Genomic DNA, 18,929 nt, shown 5'->3' on the forward strand with positions numbered 1-18,929 from the left:
GCCCTCTCTGAGGGGGCCAAGGTTTCGCCCCCTATAGTCAGCGATGGCATCAGCTGACTATGCCGAGGCGCCGGAAACCACAGCCACTCGGTCTTGGAAGGGTTGAGCCTGAGTCTGTTCCTCCCCATCCAGACCCGTACGGCCTCCAGGCAACGGGCCATCACGTCAAGGGCATCGTTGGGGTGGCCTGGGGTGGAAAAATATCAGTGATCACCAAGCAAATTCTGCCATAAAACATCCTGAAAAAGAATCTGGTTGGCTTATTCTTTCCTACAAAGTGTTATTGTTTGTCTCATTTGTGGTATGAATATATGACAAAAAAGACAAAAAGGAGTGTTTCTGCTTAGCAAAATTATTGTTGACAGTTACCTCTAGGATTTGTTAAGGAAGTGAACAATAAATATATACAGGGTTGCATTTTTAATGTATGTAATGTTATGTAAAGCAGTGCACGTGTTTCTCATGTTTTTATTTTGAACTTAAATCTTTTAAACAGTCCTTTGCATTTTCTTAGATGCATACATTTCAAAATCTTAAATAATCTGAATATGCTTTGCTGAATTTATTAAGAAAAGGGGACAAAATTATGCCAGTCTGAGATTGTAAAGGACAACTTAATTAAGGAATTAGCAGCCCAGCACAGAATAGTGAATCGTGCATAAGAATAACAAGTATGTTCACAACTGAGAAGTAAAGATCATTGTAAATATTAAAAATGAAGCATTCAGCTGACATTTTAAACAGTAATTAATCAAAATTAAAACTGTAAAGTGTTGGACAAACTTTTCTATGGCAAACATAACAAAGGTGTCTATTGATATATGGTGACTCACAAATAACACAATAAATTAAAAAACGAGCAGTCAAAAGTAAAAGCCTGTGAATTTATGATCTACCTTCTACTCATGAAGATAAGCTTTGATTTCAGTGTCTGGGAGCGGAGCTTCCTTAGGTTTCTAGCCAGGTACATCTTTTCAGGTCAAAATGTGAGCCTGGAAATTAATTAGAAGCTTATAAAAAGGGAAAAAAATAGTATCATATATTCATGTTTGTTCCATATAAGATCTGCTGGATTCCTGGATTGCCTTCAAAAGCAGCCCCACAGCTCATTATGATGGGATCTGTAATCCATTTTATTAGAAAGGCCAAGTAGAAGACTACACTGAAGTAATCCATATGGGTGGTTCCCAAATATTGTTTCCTGGAAATCATCAAGACCTAAGAAGCAAAATTGCACTTAAGAAGCAGGAAGGGAGCTTGAAACATGTTTGGAGTATAATGAATTACAGCACTTTCTGAGCGATCTTCAAAAACCCTTCCTGACAAAAATTATCTAGATAACACACATCTATATTTAATTCATAAGCAGTCCATCTGGCAAATTTAGTTCTATATAAGAACTCATCAAAATAAATCTGATTCCTAATTTTACAAAACTCTTTTTAGGAATTTACAATCACATGGTTAGATCATAAGATGAGAAATAAAAAAAAATATTTTATTTTTAAAGGCAAAGGCTAGTAAAAAGAAATTTTTCTGCAATTAAAATTTCTGGTGCTTGCAAATCAAACATTCCAACTGTGCTGTGATCTTTCCCCAAAAGTTTGTATTTTTACTGTCACAACATTTCAGTTTTTATTCTGGCTTCAGTGAATGAACAAATCATTTCTGTATATTTCATAGGAATAAAAATAATTGCATCTGACTGATAATTTTCTAACATAGTGCATCAAAGTTTTAGTTTGAAAACAGTCAATGAATAGTAAACTTACACATTTTGTAATTTAAAATTTTCACTCTAAAACGATAAATATCAGTACATTTTTATTAAGTTGCACCATTCTCAATGGAGCTTATTCCTTTGTAAGTATATTTAGGATTGCAGTGTAATCAGCTTTGCTGATATTTGTTGTTACATTACAAACAGTTTATGAAAAGCAAATAATTCTTAAAACTAAATTCAACAAAATTATTTCTTGCATTAAAAAAAAAATTTGGTAAAACATATTTGATCCCTAACTAGTGTTCAAAAATCAGTAGGGCTGTGCTTCAACGTTTATCAGATCAACAACTTTCTGATTGAACCCCACCTAATGAAGTTAAATACTTAAATAAAAGTGTTTAAAAATAGTTGGATCCAGAATTCAACAACAGATCTATTCTATGGAGTAACATTGAATCCAACAACTTATGGTACATCCATCACCATCTTAAAGAAATCTTCCCTCTTTGCATTGATTGACATGTGTGGGAGTATCCCTCTTGAGATCTCTTTAAAAAATTATGCAGATTGTTAATTAGAAAATAGTTTTCACTCCCTTCACGATGAATTTATTGACAAATACAGATAGATTAATTAGCTGCTTTAGTTAATCAACTGAAAAATCTTATGGGTCCTTTAATTGGAGATATTCCTAATTTTTTAATTAGGAACAAGATATCGAATCCCTCACTCCGGAAACTGATATAGAAGCAGTTTCATAACGCTACTTAAAGTTGTGTTGTAACTGTTTAAGGTTCCGATCATTAACCTGGATAAACTCTTCTTTGAAGAGTAAATGTTTAATTCTAAAAAGAATAAATATGTAAAGATCAAGACTCTGTCCTTTTAATTATACCTGTTTAAAACAGGTTTTAGCGACATGGTTTTATTCCTTCTCCGTTCAAGTGTTAATAAAAAAATTAACATTCTTTCAATGTCTTACGTTGCAAGATTTAAGTTACTTAAGAGAATTCTACTAGAAAACTGGGGTGTACATCTGATTAAACCGGTTTAGGCTTGAATTGGGCTTTTTTTCAGCCCGAGCAAAGTTTAAGATCTTTAAAGATTTTAAGGCTTTTAAAGGTAAGCTTAATGAAACCGACTTCCTCGGCGCTAACTCTTAAATCTCCTACGTCTGTGCCGCTGTTTTGAAAAAAGACCCGCCATACATTTCATTGGAAGTCGTCGCTTTTTCAACCATGTAGCCCGCTCGCTTGCTAGAACTTTCAGAACCTCGACACTTTAGCTTGAGAAGACGCAGCCCCGCACAAAAGGCAGCGGTACCCAGAGGGTTAATGTTTCCTGTTTGCTTTTTTGAGCTCTCCTCTTCCCCTCCTCCTCTTTCCCTCTAACCACCCCCTCAGAGCTCAGGCGGAAGTGAATTCGCTCCTTTGGAGATTAAAAGGATTCCGAATTCTCGATCGGTTTCAATAACAGGCGCTCCAAAAGAGGTGGACCAGGAATGCGAGCATCTCGGCGCCCTGCAAAAATCAGGCGCACCTAAATCGGGTCGGGGGGGGGAGGGGAAAAGGTTTTTCTTTTTTTAGAGGTGCAAAACCCAGAGCAACGTAGGGGAGCGAAACCACCCATTCACCGGCACGATGGCTACAGCGGAATCAAATGGGATCTCCACGTTCTTGCATTACTGTTGTTAATTTAAACCTTCGGCCGGCGGGCGCTCCCCGACTCTCTCTCTCTCCCCCCCCCCCCTAGATTTTCTTGATAACCACGTCGGGGATTTTTTTTAATCTTCGGAGGGTAAAATAAAGATTTCGTTTTCAACTATTCCTAGCAGACCACGCGAAGAGTTGAAATGACAAAGGAAATGTGATCGCAGTGGGAAGGGAGCGAGGAGCAAAAGGAGGGTGCCACCGGATTGCAGCCTGGGGAAAGTGTTACACCGCTGTTGCAATTTGTGCCAGCGAACCTAATACGCCCCCCCATGAATAATTCAGGAAGGCCGGCCGGAACCTGCCGCCGCCGTCCTTCTCGCAGGCGGCTCCTTTTGCCGGTTTAAACGCGTGTGCGCCCAAGCTACAGGAAGGAGTGAGACCGCGTGCGTGTCGCTGCCGCCCTTGCTTTAGTGGCGGCAGCAGCAGCAGCAGCAAAGGGGAGCAAATTCGGGAAATCCCGAGAAAGAATAAGGGACCTGATCGATGCGCTCACTCGGCTTCCCGGGGGATCCGCTTGGAGACCTGGGAAAGGCGTGGACCCGCGAGGAAGACGATCCCTGGAGCGGAAGATCGCGCGCTCGTTCATTCATTCACACGCATCACCCACCCACACGCTCCCTTTTTCTTTCGGACGCCCGCCTGCCCAGAAAACTGCGCCGGAGGGATCGCCATCTCTGCTTCCCGCTTTCAAGACATGCGGTGGTGGAGCCCTCAGGGGCGAATCGGTGCCGGAGGAGTCTACCGGGACAACTTCCGTGTCTCCCGAAGCTTCCCGAAGTCCCCAAGAAAGGAGAAGTAAACCAAGCGGTCCCGCTGTTCCCTCTCGCCTCTCTTCTTCTCCACCGACCGAGCTCTTTCCTCATTCCCTCGCCACCAACCCGCCTCTTCTGATACACCAACTAAAGAGAAGATTTCAACCCCCCTCCTTCAGTTTTTCCCCTAGAAGGAAGCAAAGAACAGCCGCACGACCGGATCCAGTTCGCGCTGGATTTTTAAGGAATAGGGCCCGATGCACTTTTCTGTTCAGGAAACCCTCATCCTTCCGCCTCGCCGTCCGATAAACGCTGAGCCGGCGGAGAAGCAAGAAGGCGCTGTCCCGGGTGGGAAGAAGCTTTAAACGCAACGTGAGGGCGGGGGCCACTCAGAGGAGCGCGTTCCTCCTGAAGCTACTTAAGGAAGGAAAACGAGAGGAACGCCAGCTGAAGCTGCTCCCGTCTCGCCTAGCCGCGAATAGTGGTTTGGAGCAGCAGAAATCATCGCAGCGCCCCCACACAGCGACTAATTGATGCCACCCACCAGGGCTTGCAACGCGGGTCGTCGTCGCTCGCTTCGGTTCATGCTGCTACTGCTGTCGCCTCCTTACTAGCCTCGCTCGCTGCGCTGCCCCCTCCCCCTCCTCCCTTCCCCTCCCCACCCCTCCCAATGGCTTCGTTCCCCGAGTCGGATTTCCAGATTTGTCCGCTGTGTAAGGAGATGTGCGGCTCGCCGGCTCCAGTCTCCTCTAATTCGTCCACTTCGTCGTCCTCTTCTCAGACTTCAAACTCTTCCGGAGGCGGCAGCGGGGGGTCTTCATCCTGCACCCCGTCGAGGCGGCTCCACGTCTTGCCCTGCCTGCACGCTTTCTGCCGCCAGTGCCTGGAAGCGCAGCGCCACCCAACCGCGGGCGACTCTCTCAAGCTGCGCTGCCCCATCTGTGACCAGAAGGTGGTGATCTCGGAGCCGTCGGGCATGGACGCGCTGCCCTCCTCCAACTTTCTTCTCAGCAACCTGCTCGACGTGGTCGTCGTGGCCGCCGCCGCCGAAGACCAGAAGAACAACGGCCGTCCGGGCGGCGGCAGCGGGCAAGGAGGAGGCAGCGGCGGCGGAGCGGCAAGTAACAGCAATGCCAACAACCGACACCCTCATCCCCGCCAACAGCCTGCCCAGCAGCAACAGCAGCACCGCGCCCCTGCGGGCGGCTCCTCCCCGGGCTCTGCCGCCGGCTCGGCGCCGTCCGGGGGAGGCGGGGGCTCCGCGTTGCTGCTTAGGCGGCCCCACAGCCGACAGGGTGAGCCCCGCTGCAGCTCGTGCGACGAAGGCAACGCCGCCAGCTCCCGCTGCCTCGACTGTCAGGAGCACCTGTGCGACAACTGCGTGCGCGCCCACCAGCGCGTTCGCCTCACGAAGGACCACTTTATCGAGCGCTTTGGCCCAGGGCCGCCAGCCTCGGCGGGAACCGGCCCCGCCTCGGCAGCCTCCCAGCTTGCTCTCAGCCCGCCCTATTCCGCCGCGCCTTACAACATTCTCTCCGTCTTCCCGGAGCGAGTCAACTATTGCCAGCACCACGACGACGAGGTGAGTCTTCCCAACAACCCCCTCCTCGCAGCATAACCGGACATGTTAAATGGCTGGTCCTCAAAAAAGTCCCAGCTCTGTCACCTTGCGCACCAGAAACGTTGGGGGTTAAAAGAGATAGTCTTTTCCTTCTTCCCCCTACGTTTTGGGGAGGGGCAGTGTCAGAGGCCAGAAAGCAGAAAGGATGCCAACAGGTTGGGGGGGGGGAGTAGGGAGAATCCTGTGAGCCCTATCTTCAAGTCCATCCTAAATGGCCAGAAAGTGGTTAGTTTTAGCTGGGAAGGGGAGACCATCCCAGGTGGGTCTTTTTGCTTTCTTCTCTGGGGGTTTGCAAAGTAAGTTTTGGTCCTGGCATACCCGATGAAAAAATAGTTTTGTCAAATAGACAAAAACATTTTGTAGTAAGGGGGTGACTCTTAGACTTTTGGGACTGAGTCCAGTGGTGATAATCTGGATTAAGAGACAGCTAAATAAACATGGGCATTGGTACATTAGGATTTCAAGGTTGATACACTAGGATTTCATTCACATATATATTGATAGTTTTTTTTTACTGTATTAGTCTCAAAATAATTGGATTATAGTGTCCTATACATATCAGAAGTTGTTCAAAGCTGCTAAACTCAGAACTTCTTGTTTGTGGGGGTGGGATTTGGTGTTCCTGAGGGTTACAATGTACTATATAGAATTTGGATAGTTGATAACTGAGCAAGACGCTTCTGCAGTTCTTTCATCTTGTAATTTTGTGGCTATGTAGTATACATTTCTTACCTTAGAACCCTGTTGTACTTCCTCTGACAGGCAGGTATGATTCCCCCCCCCCCCCCACTCTCAACCAGTCTCTCATCCACATTAAAGGAATTACCTCTCAGGTTTCAATTTCCTTTTTTAATCTTTTTTTTTTAATAGTCCCCCCTTTCATTCTTTCCCTTTGCTCAGGTGGTCCACTCTTTGCATCTTCTGGGCTTCTTCTCTTTTCTTCCATGCCTTTGTTCACATGGAGCTGTCCAAGCTTAACTGGTGTAAATCATAATTCTTTACAAGCAGCAGAGCTTTCCTATGTGCTGCAGGGGGCAGAGATAGTTGGAGCCAGTTAAAAACAGCACCAACTATGTGTGTTGTTGGGGGGGGGGACTTGATGCTGTTTCCTCTTGAAGTGCTTTGGAGAATAAGTGCATACATTGTTTCTTCAGGAATGCCAAGATGGAAAACTTAAATGTGAGAAGTGGCAATCCTAATTCCTGGGACATCATTCTGTTTTTTGCTGCACATTCCTCTACCAATTTGTGCCCATTCCCAGGACTAAGATGCCCTTGAGGTGGATAAAGTGCTCAGTAAGGATTTCCTGGTCTCTCTCTCTCTCCCCCATTAGTTTACATTTTTAAGTAAACAGACCAGTTTATTTGCCACTCTGCTTGATTTAGCTGCTAATTACAGATCAGTTCCAGACTGCTACAAATGAAGAAGCAAGGCATTGAGAAGCTTTTAACATATAGGATTTGGGTTAAACATAATCCAAAGTTGGATTATGAATGAAGGATCTAGAAGTGTGACTTTTAAGTCAGCTGTGGAAGTTGATGATGCTTCTGAGCATGTGTGAAGTATTGCTTGAATTACTTCCCATTCGGAGGATTAGGGGCAGACTATGTGAGTTTCTGTTCTTGCTTGTAGTATACAAAACCTTTTTTAATTTGTTGTATAGGATTTAGTGCTATGTTGAAAGTTTCTAAACTGATGGAGAACATCTTGCACACAATACTTGTATTTCTTAAAAATACAATACATCTTACAATACTTGTATTTCTTAAAAATTGGACAAGAACCATGTATAAATATCTGAAAAACTATTCTAACAAGTTTTTTTTCTATTTTCAAGAGATAGGATCAATAAAGAATAGCAGAAGCAAAATGAAAAACTTAGCAAAAAAGTGAATTGAGAATCAGTGTACTGATTATAATTCTCTCAATAATTATGCTTTGAGATTGCATGTGTTAGTGAAGTTGAATGATCTGATGATATTAATATATTGAATGAGCTCATATAAAAATATATTAATAAAAGGTTTAACATCAGAGTGTCGAGTAGGTCCAAGCATTTATTTCCTGAGAGTACTACTCTTTAAAAAAATTAGTTTATAGATTTTAAGAAATAGTTATTCTAACGGATAATCATTGCTTTAATCCCAAGGAATAAATACCTTGTACTGAATTAATGTACTGGAAGTTCAACTTGTAAGCCGACATTCCATCTCTTTTGCTGGTTGCATAGACCACAGTGGAATTTTCCACTAGCCTCATTGTTAGAGGATAGCTTACTCCATGCTACAGTTCCTGATTGATCCTTACTACTGAAATATAACCAGGTTTGGGAAATAAATGATTGCTATTTAGATACTCCCTAGCTTGGGGGGAAAAATACTCTGTGATTTTTGAAAATGAATGGCTGTTTACACCTAATAGACTTTTGCCTGTTTTTGTGTAGTTATTTCAAAAATGGAAGAATATGTCTATTTTTGTCTTCTTTTTTTAGAAAGGAATTTTTATTAGCATTTTCGCAAGAGTTTGAGGAAATGCAAATATCTCTTTATTAGCACTTGGCTATCTCCCACTGAGTTTTCTAGCATTCTCCACAAACAAATAGGAATATTTATCAATCTTGACTTGTGTTTGTTGTGAAAAAAAATTGAATCTGTGTAAAGGGAACAAAAACCTGACAACAATTGTTCACTTAATGCAAGATTTTTATGGGAGAAAGGGATTCCAAAGATATTTTGCACTATTTTTGCTTGCACAGGGCTAGCATACTACAGCCTCCTGGATTCCCTAAAAAGCTGCTATTGAGGATTAAGAAACCTTCTGAAATGGTGTGCTATTCTAACCCAACGGCTGCCATAACAAACATAAAAGAGTTGTAATTGGAAGTATTGAAGAAGGCAGCCCATCTGACTTTCAGCCAATGTGGAATTTCAACTACAGACTTACTTCTGACTTTCTCTGACTCAGAGATTCCATGAAAGCAGACCTGGTTATGACTTATGTTGGCAGACCTCTCAAGAGTGCTACATGATCTCAGCTACTTCTTTCCATCATTGATTACTAGCAGTTTTTCAGAATTACCTGTTATGACATGGGCAGACTTGCTGTGTATGATTCTAGTTTAAGAAAGTCATTATGATGGCCTTTATTTTTACAGAATCATTCAAAATGCAAGCTAAAATAGAAATATTTACTGTTTTACTAAAAGCAATAGGGGAAAAAGATCACATAAATCTATCTAAACAATGTCTTGCAAAGGAAGGACTAGGGTTTTTGTTTTCTAACATTTTTGGAGCAGTGCTTTCCAACTGAATGCCTGAATGGGTTGGGGGGATTGTAGCTCCCAGAATTCTGAAAGAGCATTTGGAGAATTTCCCAGTTGAAAAAAGCTGCTTTTTTGTATGTAGTTGACATTTTGGAGATTTTCTGAAGCATTGTACACTTGTAGTATTCTAGAACATTACGATTATTTGTTTACTTAGACAACACTCCAGAAGACAGGCTTAAGATACAGGAGAACCTGGACAGACTTAAACACTGGGCGCTATCTAACAAAATGAAATTCAATGGTGAAAAAAGTAAGGTTCTACATTTAGGCAAGAAAAACCAAATGTACAGGTATAGTATAAGGGGTACCTTGCTCAATAGTAGTAACTGTGAGAGGGATCTCGGAGTCCTAGTGGACAATCACTTAAATATGAGCCAGCAGTGTGCTGCAGCTGCCAAAAAAGCCAACACAGTGCGAGGCTGCATTAACAGAGGGATAGAATCAAGATCACGTGAAGTATTAATACCACTCTACAATGCCTTAGTAAGGCCACACTTGGAATACTGCATCCAGTTTTGGTCACCATGATGTAAAAAAGATGCTGAGACTCTAGAAAGAGTACAGAGAAGAGCAACAAAGATGATTAGGGGACTGGAGGCTAAAACATTGCTGGAATTGGGTATGTCTAGTTTAATGAAGAGAAGGACGAGGGAGGACATGATAGCAGTGTTCCAATATCTCAGAGGCTGCCACAAAGAAGAGGGAGTCAAGCTATTCTCCAAGGCGCCTGAAGGCAGGACAAGAAGCAACGGATGGAAACTGATCAAGGGAAATGGTGTAGGGTTCCTGCCTGAGCAGGGGGTTGGACTCGATGACCTCCAAGGTCCCTTCCAACTTTATTATTATTATTCTATTCTATTCTATTCTATTCTATTCTATTTAAAATAATATTCAATGGATACCTATGAGAGAGAGAGAGAGAGAGTGAGTCTCAGTGTGCATACTTTAATGTGCATTTCAGATACATTTATGGATGGAAATGGTGGAAGTAGCTTGTGCGCATTTGAGGATTTTTCTTAAGCATTATATTTTCAGCGTTAAAAATATTTTAAGTGCCCTGTAATCTTAAATTTTGGTTGTGTAACTATAGTATATATTTTCAGGGCATCTACAAAGTACTTCTTTAATTCACTTGCCAGTACCACAGGACTTGAATAATAAAAATTGTTTACTTAAAAGGTTTAACTATCTCTGGGAAAAAGTTTGAACAACAGACTGCATGGTGCCAGCTATCATAACAAGTGATCCCAATGGTCACATCAAAACACCACTAGTGAAAAAGTAACTATTTGACTCTGGAGATTGTAAAATGAGAGAGTTAAACATTTCCCTGAGGCTCAAATAGTTTTGAACACAATGACTTTGCAGTGGGGAAGGGAGGAGAGGGAAAAGACCTACAACTAAAAATGCACCAAACTTACTACCTCAGGTATTGATTTTCATGGATTAGCAAGGTTGAATTTTAATGGTTGTGCCATATTTAAGTTCCATATATTGTAATTATTTCTACCAACTGTTTCTGTGAGATAATTTTCATCTCTTAAAAAGAATTAGTTGAAATATTTTTAAACACACAGAGCTGGATTTGCACTTATACTTATAGAACAGGGGTGTCAAACTGCCGGCCCACGGGCTGGACGTGTCACGAGGAAACCACGCCCACCCCATTGCCGGCAATGAGGAAAAAGCTCCTATACATGTCTCGAGTTTGACATGTCTGTTATAGAATATGAGTTTATGAGGTTATTTAGCATTTGTGCCCTTATTGACTTTTTCTTGTATATTCTTCTGTAAAGGGGCTTAGGTGATTGAACTGTGCAAGCAGAGACATATTTTATACCTAGTGATGCATTTTACAAGTGCTAGATGTAAATAATAGTTTTAAGAGTTAAACAGTTTTTTCCAACCTGGTGCTAAAAATCTGGTCTTGCTTTGTTTTAGTGAACCAGAAAGAGTTGGCACTGTACTACTTGTTTGTGAGACAAAGTAATGGATTAGACTTGCCTCTATTGATAAAACAGTGGCACAGGTTTTTACACAAGACATGCAGCAGGGTATGAAAATTGTTGTACACTTAGTGTAGTTTGCCTACTTGCACTGTGAAATAAGAGGATGTTGTTTGAGTATAAATACTTATGTCTTGGAAATTGTGGCATATTTTCCTGTGTCAGTTTTGACTATAGCAGTTAGCATGTTTTACTTGCTACTTTGTCTAGGGCAGGGGTAGGCAACCTTGGCTCTTTGATGACTCGTGGACTTCAACTCCCAGAATTCCTGAGCCAGCCATGTTGAGGGGAAAGGGAGAGGTTTCCTAGCTGAGCCATGCTGGCTCAGGAATTCTGGGAGTTGAAGTCCACGAGTCATAAAAGAGCCAGTTTGCCTACCCCTAGTCTAGGGAGAGTCTAATGATTTTGTGATAAAAAGAATTATGTGGAAATGTAGTTATGTGGTGGCAGTTGAGTTGAAGAAGAGTAATGATTGTTATGTAAATTTGTAACCTGTTTAATATCTTAGATGAAATTTGATTTCACAGATGAAATAACTTCAGCTGTTTTCAAGCCTCTTTATCCAATCTCTTCCTGTAGTGATACATAGAAGTTCTTGCACAAGAAATTCCTTCTATATGAGTCGATAGATGAATCTGTACTTGCTGCACAAAATGAGAACAATTTTGGGGCATTTTGAACAAGAAAAAAATAGCCTTGTTGTTGAACTTCCTGGAATCTATATTCCTCTCCTGTCAAAGTAACATGACCTTTTATTAAATTTACAAATGACCTGGTGAGAGCATCATGATTGACGCCATTCCTGTTTAATGTATACTAATTGCTGTAAAACTAAAACTCTCCCATTTTAATTATTGTATTTTACTAGATTTACTTGTAATGTTTTTCTGTTTTTTCTTTGTGATTTAAGACTGTTATTGAACAATATTATTAGGAATATTAATTATGGAAAAACTATACTTCCAACATCATCTTGGTATGTAGCATATACTTCCGCCTCTAAAAGCCTGCCATCTTAATTCTGTTTCAAATGAAAACCAGGAAGTTACATTTCCTTAGAAACCAAGTAGTGGCACTGATGAATCCCAGTGGTTGTCAAATGCAGCCCATTATGTTGCTCCTGTGAATGTTGAGGGGGGTGGGGTGGGATGCAGAGATCAACAAGCCAAGCTGTTATATAGTGAGGACAGAATGGAAGAGAGATGGGCTCTTGATCCCATATATTTCCAATCAAAGTCTAGTAAAATGGATTCAGATCTAATTCTAAACTTTGTGCACATTGGCCTAAATTTCTCCCACACTTTTGATCAGTTTGCCATTGGTCTTCAACAAACAAGTCAATTGAAAACTCTTGGCAAACTTAATTCAGAGTGAAATAAAATCATTTGTTGCTTTTCTTTAACTTTAACTTGGTGTAAAGAGGGTGGCAGAATGTAATCCTGTTTAAAAATATCTTTCTTTCTGAAGTATTGTATTTCTGCAGAGTAGTATTTCAGTAGTTATTGAGTTAAAATGAAATCTATCCTAACAGTTGTGTGTCAGCAGCTACAGCCCAGCTGTCCAATGAACCACAACGGCTGCAGCATCTATACCATGTGCTTTCTTTGTACAGGCAATTGAGTGAGAAACTTAGCAAAGGATAATCAATACCAGATAATTTTTATTATACTGATTATGGCCAGCATCTTTATATTTGCATTTGGGTTATTGCAAATAAATACCTGTGTTAAAACTAGACAAATCTTCTTCACTTGGAAATTAATATTTGAAGTGGCACATATCTGGAAGGCACCAGGATGAAGAAGGTTGCCATATAATACCTCCATTGCTGTATTGATCTAATTTAACTACTAGTATAAAGAGAGTTTCCTATCTTTCCAAATTGTTTTCTTTCCTCCCTTGTGATATATTCATATAACAGTGTTCCTTAACAATTTCAAAACGCATGGGCCTCAACTCACAGAATCCCCTAGCCAGCATGTACACACATTTTAAAATTGCTAAGGTTGAAAAAGAGTAATAACATAATAATTGTTTATGATTTAATGCCACATTGTTGGTTGACAGAAAATTATAAAGATGGATGCTGGCCTGTTTAACATGAAAGCTGTCACAGAATTATTCCAGGTAGCCTGATGGGTCTGGGTTTTGAGAGTAATAGTTTCACAGTGCTTTCAGAACTAGTATAGGGCAATGTCCATAAGGTAGGTTCCTTCCATAAGGTTAGCCTATGGAAGTCCTATAAGGTTCTACAATATTTGCATTATAGTGTGAAAAAAATCATCCAGATCGTTGGAGTGAGGTGTAAATTCCAGTTCTTTGCCATTTAATTTTAACTCAATTCCAGGGAAGACAATCATTGTTTTAAAAGAAAAATAACTAGATGAGGGAGAATAAATTGAAATTAAGCATGGAGAAGATGGATGTACAGTTGGTCAGTAGAAAACAGAGCTCCAAGATTGGGGTTGATCCTTTATGGATGAAGTTGCAAAAGCAATCTTTAGATGCTCTTAGACATACGGCTACCTCTGAATTCCCAGGGAGGAGCAGCAGCAGTTGCAATAATGTGTTTGCAATAATGACACTTAGTGCACCGATTGTTACCTCCCTGAATCAATCAGACCTGAAAATAATTACTCATGGCTTGATTATATTCCATCTTGATTACTACTCTCTACATGGTGCTATCCTTGAGAAATATCCAGACACTTGAGTTGGGCAAAAGGCTGCTAACCAAAACTGGTTATATATCTTATCATTAATGCCCATCAATTAGGGTCATGGGAAAGGCTTCTTCTGTGGGCTCTCAAACTATGAGCTCTTCTTTTTCAAGAATTGTAAATATTTTTTCTCCTTTCAATTTTTAAGAGGGATCAGCAAGACCAGAAATATCTTCAGCACAGCACAATGACATCAAAGGGATGACATGTGTCATCCAAATGTCATTATGAATTTGAATCCTGGTGTTTTAAGCAAGTTCATAAGTTACAGCTTTTGTGTGATGACATTGTCATTCTTATTTAATTATTACAAACATACATACCATGGCCATGATCCAGACCAGGCCACCGGTCTGCGGCCTGGTCCTGGTCCACAGTCTGTTGGGAACCATTGAGCATGTAAAGCTCCATTTGCGCAAGTGGCAGGTGCAAATATGTGAAAGATCCCCTCTCCCGCTGCTGCTACTGCTCTGTGGAGCTGGAAGGATTGGGGACCACTGATCTAGACCTTTCTCTTAGCTAGCATTTTCAGATTGTTACTTATAGTATCTTAAAGTACTATACTTTAAGTGCTATTTCATTTTTTATCTTTGTTAATTTGATTAGAAATATAGGATGTATATTGGAACAACACAGCTAAACTGTGCTGTGTAAATGTAGTTGTCATTGTTTGTTGTTGTGTGAGACAAGCATAGGTCCATAAGATCTGGGCTACAAAAATCTAGATGGGCAATAGCCAGAAGTAAAGAGAGGCTGAAAATTGTCTTTGCTGCCATCTAGTGAGTGACCATCTGGACTTTCACCCAACCTGGTACATTACCCAACCATGTTTGTTAACTAATTATGATTTTAAAAAATACTGGCTTAGTATTATGTGTGAACATAGTTTATATAATCTCTGTTTTGATATTGTGAAAAAGATGAAAAAAATAGCCACAGCTTTGCCACTTCAGAATGCATAATTTGAAACTGACTTCTAGAGATGAGGACCTAGAACTCAGATAAAGTGTAAGATGAAAGTTTAAGAAAGCAAGAGTTGCAGGAAGGGAAATTTGTTGGGCAGGAACAGGCTGGCTAAATAACAACTTGTGTTTTGTAAGGTGAGATAGTATTGGGTAATATTTAGGGAAGGAGGGAACTTTATTTGCTCTCTTGAAGGACTGTTCTTAATAGTTGGAGATCCATTTCCTCCCTTTTACAGGTAGTCCTCGACTTAAAACAGTTTGTTAAAACAGGTCGACAACCCGCGGCTCTAGAGCCGCATGTGGCTCTTTGAGCCTTCTCCTGCAGCTCCCAGCCTCCTCTGCCATTTGCAGAGAGAGACAGAGACAGAAAGAGGCACTTGCCCTTCCCTTCTCTCTGTCTCTGTCTCTCCCTCCCTCCCTCCCTCCCCCTCCCTCCTCTCTCTCTCTCTCTCTCTCTCTCTCTCTCTCTCTCTCTCTCTCTCTCTCCNCTCTCTCTCTCTCTCTCTCTCTCTCTCTCTCTCTCTCTCTCTCTCTCTCTCTCTGTGTGTGTGTAAAAAAGAGTGGCCTCATGCTATTCTCCGAGCTGACAAGCTTATTGGGCGGGGCTCCTGCCTTGGCTGTGTCTCTGCCAGCTTGCCAGGTGAGCAGAAGATCGGAGGGGGGGGGAGAGAGAGAGAGAGAGGGAGAGAAAGAGAGGGAGAGAAAAAAGGCAGAGGAAAGAGGGAGAGAGAGAAAAAGAGGGAGAGAGAAAAAAGAGAGAGGGAAAGGAAAGAGAGAGGGAGAGAGAAAAGAGAGAGGGAGAGGAAAGAGGGAAGAGGGAGAGGAAAGAGGGAGAGAGAAAAAGATGGAGGGAGGGAGAAAAAAAGAGAGGGAGAGGAAAGAGAGGGAGAGAGAGAAAAGAGAGGGAAAGGAAAGAGGGAGAGAGAAAAAAGAGAAGTAAAGGAGAGGGGGGGAAGAGGGAGAGAGAAAGGGAGGGAGAGAGAGAAAAATAGGGAGAGGAGAGAGAGAGAGAGAGAGAGAGAGAGAGAGAGAGAGAGAGAGAGAACTCATGCACAGCACCCTCTTGTTTTCTTTTCTGTGGGAAACAAGTCCAAGTGGCTCTGAGTGTGTATGGTTGCCGACCCCTGATTTAGTGACTATTCGAAGTTACAACATCACTGAAAACGTAGTTTATGACCATTTTTCACACTTACAACTGTTATAACATCTCCATGGTCATATGATCGAAATTCAAATGCTTGGCAACTGATTCATATTTATGATGGCTGCAGTGTCCAGGGATCACATCATCACCTTTTGCAACCTTCTGACAAGCAAAGTCAATGGAGAAGCCATATTCACTTAATAACCATGTTACTAATTTAACAAGTGCAGTAATTCAGAATCCCCAACCTTTGGGGCACCAGGAGCCAGTTATGTGAAGAGAGGTTTTTCCACAGACCGGAGGGGGCATGGTTTTCTGTGCTATCTGCATGCCGCGGCCGGGTCACTTAACAAATGTCTCACTTAGCAACAGAAAGTTTGGGCTCATAAGTCGAGGACTACCTGTACTAAAATTCCAACTTATCAAAAATGGCAGAAAAGGCCTTACTGACAAATAGTTTTATTTCACTGAGCCTGATAATTGCTTATTAGCATCATCTTTAACATTGCCACCCTTTCTTGTTCTCCTTGCTCTTATACTTACTGTACATACTGAGAATATTGGTAGTTCTTTGTTGTCCATTGGTTTTCTTTAAGCTTGCTTTTAAAGTGATAATTCTGAGCAAATTCATTAAATAAGGAACATAATGAAATCCTAGCATAGTATTCTCTAATGTAGTGTTCTCAATGTCTGCTGGGTTGTAGCATAAATTCAGCTGTTGGATTCCAAAAATTCAAACCACTAACGCAAAGTAGCAAACAGAATTTTCAGTAGCTCCTTCATGCCATCTTGTGCTCACTGACTTTTGCAGTCCAGGCTCATTTATCAAAATAAAAAGCAGGAGTTTCCTTCTTTTCCTTTGTTTATAGAACAATAGAAGACAAATGATAAATAATAGTTAGGGTGAAAAAAGCTTGAGTGGGCTTTGTGAGGGACAATAGTTGTTCTATGTAGGTTGTGAAGAATATCACCCATACATGTTTTTGAAGCTAGTGTTGATCTTTCTTATATTAGATTTAAAAGATTCTTCATAATTTTCTCTTCTTTCCATCACTTTTGAACAAAAGAACAAATTCATAGACATATTGCTGCCAGTGTGGGATTGGTAGGCACAATTGTATTGACATGGTGATTCACCTGCCTAGTTTGATGTTTAGAATGTTGCATATTTCCTTATCCTTTTATATTTCTGAAAATGAAATAAACTCAGTCATGAATAGCTTATTATTTTCTGATGTAAAAAGTTATATGTCTTTGGTTTTATTAATCATAGTTTTTGAGCCATTTTTTTGCAGAAATAGCCTATGGCATGCATGCCACAGGTGGCACGCAGACCCCTCTCTGTGCGAACATGCGCCGTTGCCCCAGTCCTAGGCCTTCAGCTGGGTTTTATAAAACCTTTTCCCTTAGGCCTCCGCCGTGTGCAAAAAGAAAGGTTCAATCAGTCGACCAATTTTTCTCGTGGGGAAAAAAACAGACCTCGCAAAGTTAGAATTGATTGAACTTTTTAGTCCCACCCAGTCTGCCTTTACCACCACAGCCACGGCACCCGACAATACATAAGTGGGTTTGGGGTTGCAGTTTGGGCACTCGCTCTATAAAAAATTCGCCATCACTGGCCCATGGCATAGTCACCTTCAGCAGAAGTTTAATGCAATTTCACACATCACCCTGATTGGTGCCAGTCCTCAGCTTGAGGTGATTTAAATTGGGCCCCCTTAAGGCACTTATTTTGCCTTTTAAAATCCCACACTCCTTCCAAAACCCTCCAGTTTTTTCTCTAGCTACTCTGTGGGAATTCTAAAGAAAATGCCCTAAAGCCAGTTTTTTTTATTTTGTGTCCTTGCCTTTGCTGAAATAAGCAAAGTTCAGAGTTCACCTTAAGCAGAGTTCACCTTAAACAATTATTATATAAATGAATATTCATTCAATTAATTATATAGATTTGCTAATGAAGAAAATTTACTTTTTCACTTACAATCATGTAAAAAGTACACCTGTGTAAAGTTTTTTTTCTTTTTTAACGTGGACATAACTATATTTTACCTTTATTCAAACAATATATAACTATAAAGATAAGCCTATAAAAATTGACTTTACAGTCATTTAATAACAGAAAATTAAAAGATCTGTCTTTTCCTTCTGTAGAAAAAGTAAGTACACCCTTGGTTTTAATATTTGGCATTGCCCCCAAAGTGGCCCTTTTTTATAACTTTCTATTAGTCTTTAACATCAACTGCAAGACTTTTTCTCCCAATCATCTATGTAGTTTTTTTTCATCTGTGCAATATTTGAAAAGGTTTTTGCATGCAAAGCACATGTCAAATCAACTCAAAGTATCTCAATGGGATTTAGATCTGGGCTTTTTTTTGTTATTTTAGAGCTCTCCATTTCTTTCTTTGCATGGTGCATAATATTAGTTTTATCATATCCCTTTATGTATCAATATTCTTAACATGAAGATCAAATATCTGTATGTTGAAATATTTTTATTTTATTTAGAACCTGTCTTTATTATTTTTACAAATAACTTAAGGCAGTGAACATATCCAACACATATCCAACATATTTTCCCTACAACAACAACAATGCTGTGAAGTGGGTTGAACTGAGTAGTTGACCCAAGGTCACCCAGTTGGCTTTCATAGCTAAAGCAGGACTTGAACATGGTATCCTGCTTTCTAGCCTGGAGCCTTAACCACTAGACCAAACTGTCTCTCAAATATGTTGAAAAAGTTTTTAAAAATTCATTGGGAATGTCCTTTTCTCCAGCACTGAGATGGAGACTCCACCATTGGGTAGTAGACTGTATTCCTGCCCAATCAGATCAAGTCAGCCAAAGTTGCCACGCCCGTCCTGGATCGTGATCTCCAGTCTTTGACTTGATCTTGCCCAGGACAGACGTTGCAAGTTTGGCTCTAGGCAGGTACAGTCATTGGTGGATTTCCATTCCCAGTGTTC

General features: G+C 40.9%; 1 protein-coding gene across 1 annotated transcript in view; it reads left to right on the forward strand.

Moving 5' to 3' along the window:
• The first annotated feature begins 4,857 nt into the window (after positions 1–4,857).
• The window catches only part of TRIM71 (tripartite motif containing 71), a 49,876-nt gene continuing 35,804 nt past the window's right edge, over positions 4,858–18,929 (forward strand). The window contains exon 1 of the mRNA XM_015812530.1: positions 4,858–5,769. Within this exon, the coding sequence (XP_015668016.1) occupies positions 4,858–5,769 (912 nt within the window). The remainder of the gene's footprint in view (positions 5,770–18,929) is intronic.

This window comes from Protobothrops mucrosquamatus, unplaced genomic scaffold, assembly GCF_001527695.2.
Source record: "Protobothrops mucrosquamatus isolate PMUCROS unplaced genomic scaffold, P.Mucros_1.0 scaffold_5, whole genome shotgun sequence".
NCBI classification, from domain to species: Eukaryota; Metazoa; Chordata; class Lepidosauria; order Squamata; family Viperidae; genus Protobothrops; species Protobothrops mucrosquamatus.